The 414-nt window shown below is 66.2% G+C and overlaps 1 protein-coding gene across 1 annotated transcript in view; it reads left to right on the top strand.

Moving 5' to 3' along the window:
* Window positions 1-409, top strand: part of LOC103769697 (ATP-dependent RNA helicase DDX25-like) — a gene marked incomplete at its 3' end in the record, with an annotated part of 2845 nt that extends 2436 nt beyond the window's left edge. Inside the window, exon 7 of the mRNA XM_008936922.1 lies at window positions 263-409. Coding sequence (XP_008935170.1) covers window positions 263-409 — 147 coding nt within the window. The remainder of the gene's footprint in view (window positions 1-262) is intronic.
* Window positions 410-414: the final 5 nt, after the last annotated feature.

The following is a 414-nucleotide window of genomic DNA, read 5'->3' as shown; positions in this document are numbered from 1 at the left end:
AGATGATCTCCAGATGTCCCTTCCCGCCCCACCACACTGGGACTCTGGGATAGAAACGGTTCCTTTCACAGCGCGGATGTGGGGCGGGGGCTTCTCCAAGGGGCTTCTCCAAGGGGCTGAACACGACGGAGAAGACCTGGGGAGGGTTCTCCCACCTCCCTCGTGACACCCAGAAGCCCCCCAGAGCTCCTGCAGAGGGAGCAGCGACCCGGGGCGGGAGGTGGAGCTGCGGGTTGAAGGCATCTCCCCCGGCTTCCCGCAGACGCGCCGCAGCGTGGACTGGCTGGCGGCGGAGATGCGGCAGGACGGGCACCAGGTGGCCATCCTGACAGCAGAGCTGACGGTCACCCAGCGGGCAGAGGTCATCCAGCGCTTCCGGGAGGGCAAGGAGAAGGTCCTGATAGCCACCAACGT

The sequence above is a fragment of the Merops nubicus genome, unplaced genomic scaffold, assembly GCF_000691845.1.
Source record: "Merops nubicus isolate BGI_N331 unplaced genomic scaffold, ASM69184v1 scaffold5573, whole genome shotgun sequence".
Lineage (NCBI taxonomy): Eukaryota > Metazoa > Chordata > Aves > Coraciiformes > Meropidae > Merops > Merops nubicus.
This window is presented reverse-complemented; position numbering and strand designations above follow the sequence as displayed.